The sequence below is a fragment of the Dendrobium catenatum genome, unplaced genomic scaffold (genome assembly GCF_001605985.2).
Source record: "Dendrobium catenatum unplaced genomic scaffold, ASM160598v2 fragScaff_scaffold_51, whole genome shotgun sequence".
Classification (NCBI taxonomy): Eukaryota; Viridiplantae; Streptophyta; class Magnoliopsida; order Asparagales; family Orchidaceae; genus Dendrobium; species Dendrobium catenatum.
This window is the reverse complement of record NW_021318513.1, coordinates 810,637-814,963: the sequence shown is the minus strand read 5'-3', so window position 1 is coordinate 814,963 and position 4,327 is coordinate 810,637. Positions and strand designations below refer to the sequence as shown.

The window sequence follows — 4,327 nt, the reverse complement described above, 5'->3', positions numbered from 1 at the left end:
TAGTTGATTATTTTTTTTAATATTTAAATTTAATAAATAAAATAAAATTATTTTAAAAATAATAATATTTATTCGAGCTGGCTCACGAGCCGAGCAGACTCAAGCAAATTTATTAAATGAGCTCGAACTCAAGCTCGACTTGTGAGCTTCATAAGCTTGACTCGCGAGCCCATAAACGAGTAGAGCAAGACTTACACCCCTGCATGCTACTCTCCTAAATTTATTTTACTTTAACGTCATCAATTAATTGGGCTTTAATGAAACTGATGGTTTTTTTCATTTTTTAAACTTGGTATTGTAGATAAACTTGGGAGTTTTTTAAATAGGATTGAGATGGTTTGGTAATTTTTTAATTGTGATTAATTATATTCTATTCAATAAAATGCATCAAAATATATGTATAATAATGAAAAAAATATGATGTGATGTAATGTTGGGGCTATCGGCAACCATATGAAAATCTATTGGCAGTCGACGCCTTGGTGGAAGTTTGATGGAAATTGGCGGTCGGACAGTGATCCAATGAAAGTAAGAAAAAAAAAAAAAGGAGATTTGAAGAGATGCAAATCAGATTGTCTACCGGCTCACGACGATATCCTGCTGGTTAAGATAAGAGAAATCCTTAAATACTTCATCCCAATCGTTCCTTTGAAATCCGATGGCCTAGCGGAGAAGTCAACAATGCCAAGGAATTCTAGTTGGCAATGGTCAAATGTGGCGTCGCATAAATGATAAAACTTTAAGCAAATGATAGAGTGAATGGCCCACTAAAGTTTCATTTGAACAATTTTTTACTGCATCCTAACTAAAATTTTTACTTTTTAGTGAAAAAATAATCATTTAAAAAAAATTTGTACTTAAAAAATTATTTTAAAAAATATTAAAAAAAATGATGTGAAGCAATGCTTAAGCTGCAGGATAATAGTTGACTACTTTTTAAATCCGTTTCTAAATATAAATTTTTTTAATAAAAAATATTTTATTAAAAAATCGTTAATTAATTGGAGAAGAGATCTGAGACGATGAAGCTTAAGCTGGTTTTTATTTGAGAAATGATAAGCACAAGTTCAAGCCTTCAATGTAATGTTATGCAAGTAAGTGAAAATAATAATAAAGATTTATTGAATAATTTTTTATTCTCTTCAAATGAATTGAAGGCATTAAAGTCCATAGGGTCAAAGTAGCATCCGCGGGTTGGTTCCCTTCTGCTAGGGTTTTGCGATCCGCGGGTTTTTGCGCTCCTTTCCGCCGCCATACACTCTTCCCTCCCTTCCTGGGAGGGATCCTCCCCCTCCCACCTTGGGATGGCTTCTCCATCCCAAGACTTTCCTCCACTTCCCAACTCCTCGGTTCTTGGCCTCCCCCCATCTGGTCTCTCTTATGCTGATAATGTCTCATCCCCTGCCTCCAAACCTAATACTTTTCCAGTCTCCTTCTTTTCCCCCGGCCAGAAAAAACTTTCTTTTAATGTGAATGACCTTTGCGAAGGAAAGTCTATCTGGAACAACGCTCTCATCGGATACTCCCTTGGCCCTCGTCCGTATTATGAGCGGCTACTCAAAGCCATGCAGAAGCTCTGGCCTCTCAAAGGACCCATGTCCCTGCTTTCGATGGCAGATGGTTTTTTTCTGCTGAAGTTTTCTACCTCCGAAGATCTAGAGTCCATTTTGTCGGGTGGCCCTTGGTTCCTTCTAGGGAAACCTTTTATTCTGCAACGCTGGTCTCCAAAATTCAAACCAAAGCGCGATGAAGCTGCGCCTATTCCGCTTTGGATCAAAATTGTTGATTTCCCGCATGCCCTCTGGACTACGACGGGCATCTCTCGCATCGCCAGTTACATAGGCATCCCGGTCTCGGTTGACGCCCTCACCGCAAATCGTACCAGGTTGACATTTGCCCGGGTATGTGTTTTAATTTCAAAAGATTCTGTTTTGCTTGATGAAATCCCAATTGAGATTGATGGGGAAGACTTGGTTCTTCCTGTTATATACGACTGGAAACCAGATCGCTGTGAAGGTTGCGGTTCGTTGATACACCCTTTCTCCCTTTGCCCCAAAAACCCCAATCCTCAACATATTCTTCCCCCCCCAGGCCCCAAAAAACCGTGGACGTGGCTCCTCCAGGCATAGAACATCCCAACCTCGCCGATCCCCTTCTACTAAGCCTCCTACTAAGCCTCCTACTAATTCCCCTGCCACGAATGGTCCCCCATCCAATTCAACGGCTCTTCCGCCCATCCCGCCCCCAAAACCTGACGCCGTCCCTCGTCCTAACACAGACTTTGTTCCCCCTCCTGATAAGCCTTCTTCTCTTCCTAATTTGAATTTCCCCACTGAAGTCTCTTCCTCCTCAGATATTCCTACTCCTCTCTGTCTTCTCAATACCCCAAAATTACCTCTTGTTAACAAGTTCGCCTCACTCCAGTCTGGTGATGGTGACCTTGCTAATGTTGTTGATTGCCTATCCGAAAATGACTCCTCGACTATTCCAACCCATGAAAAGGATTCTCCGGACTCCTTTGACACTAGCTCTACCTCCACGGATAAGAAGTCTATACCCGACAAAGGAAAATCTCAAGCCAAGGCAAAGCCTCCCAATGGGAAATCGGCCAAGAAGGCCAAAGCCACGAAATACTAATGTCCTTACCCAATATTGCGAGCTGGAATGTCCGTGGTTTCAATCACCCGGACAAGGTGCAGTTTTGCAAGTCCCTTATCCAATCTCAAGATCTCAAGTTTCTTTGTGTTCTGGAAGCAAAAGTTTCTCTGTCCTCAGTTGAAGACCCTTGGTTTTTGAATTCACACTTGTTGTTTGATAATGAAGGAAGTTACAATAATTTTAAGGAATCTAATCCTGGTAGAATTTGGCTCAAATGGGATTCTACAGTTCTCAACTTTCATCCCATCCTCACTTCTGCTCAACTCATTCATGGGGTACTTTCTGCGGGATCTTTTCCCCCTATTTTCATTTCTGTTGTTTATGCTTACAATAATGCGATGGAACGCAGAAGTTTATGGAATCAATTAATTGATTCTACTCCCCCTCTGGACCAGTCGTGGATTATCTTAGGTGACTTTAACTGTTGTCGGTTTGAGACTGAAAAAGCGGGTGGCTCTTGTCTTTCGGATAGTAGGTTGGGGGAGCTCAATAATCTTGTTTTCAAATGTGGTGTGCAAGATTTATCCTCTACTGGCTTGTTTTATACCTGGTGCAATCAACGGGTGGACTCCCCGATACATATAAAACTTGATAGAATATTGGTCAATTCTGCTTTACTGGATCATCTGCCGTTGGCATATTATAAAGTTGAACCTCCTTATGGTTCTGACCATTCCCCGTTAATCTTTATCTCAACCCATGCTAAACCTACTTCTGCTAGGTTTAAGTTCAAAAACTATTGAATAAATATGGAAGGTTTCTGGGATGATGTTTACTTTGCTTTTTCTGTTAAAATATCTAGAAGTCCTCTTGCTGCGTTCTCTCACAGTTTGCAATGCCTCAAAAGATCACTTAAACTCAGGCATTGGGCTTCTTCCAACTTCTTATCTAGCTCCATTCTTGACCTTAAAGCTAAACAGCTCTCTTGCTTGCTTGAGCTTCAAAATCAGCCTTTGGATACTCTTCTAAACAGCAACTTAAAAAATATCAATGAAAATCTTGCCGTCCTGCAATCCCACTGGTCCTCTTGGATCGCACAAAGAGCCAAAGCTTCCTGGCTCACTCAAGGTGAGGATAACCTTGGTTTCCTTTTCGCTAAGTTGAGGCAAAGAAGCAATAAGAATTGCATCAAGGAAATAACCACTGATGAAGGCCACTTTAATTCACATACAGAGGTTTCTAAAGCCATTGTTTCTCACTTTCAAAACCTCTACAATCCCTTATTTACTCCTCCGGCAACCCTTAATATCAACCCCGGCAAGATGGTTCCACCTCACCTTTTTGACTTCTTGGTTGCTCCGGTTTCTTATGAAGAGGTTAAAATCGCTGTTTTTGATGGTAAGGAATCTTCTGCTCGGGGGCCGGACGGATTCTGTTTTGGCTTCTATAGAAAGGCTTGGCACTTAATTGGATTGAGCATTTTTAAAGCTGTCCAAAACTTTTTTCTCACTGCCTCTCTTCCCAAAGGCATGAAAGCAACGGCTATTACTTTGATCCCTAAATGTTCTCATGCCTCCCATATTAATGATTATAGGCCGATCTCGCTTTGCCATGTCTTTTACAAAATTGTGGCTAAGGTTTTAGCTAATAGAATGAAGTTGGTTCTACCTTTGATTATCCATGATAGTCAATCTGGCTTCATTGCTAAGAGGAGCTCCATTGATTACAT

General features: G+C 40.8%; 1 protein-coding gene across 1 annotated transcript; it reads left to right on the top strand.

Moving 5' to 3' along the window:
• Window positions 1–1,304: 1,304 nt before the first annotated feature.
• LOC110110841 (altered inheritance of mitochondria protein 3-like) lies at window positions 1,305–2,637 on the top strand. Its single transcript, XM_020842481.1, has 2 exons — window positions 1,305–1,973; window positions 2,092–2,637. The coding sequence occupies exons 1-2, from the start codon at window positions 1,305–1,307 to the stop codon at window positions 2,635–2,637; spliced, it is 1,215 nt and encodes a 404-aa protein (XP_020698140.1).
• Window positions 2,638–4,327: the final 1,690 nt, after the last annotated feature.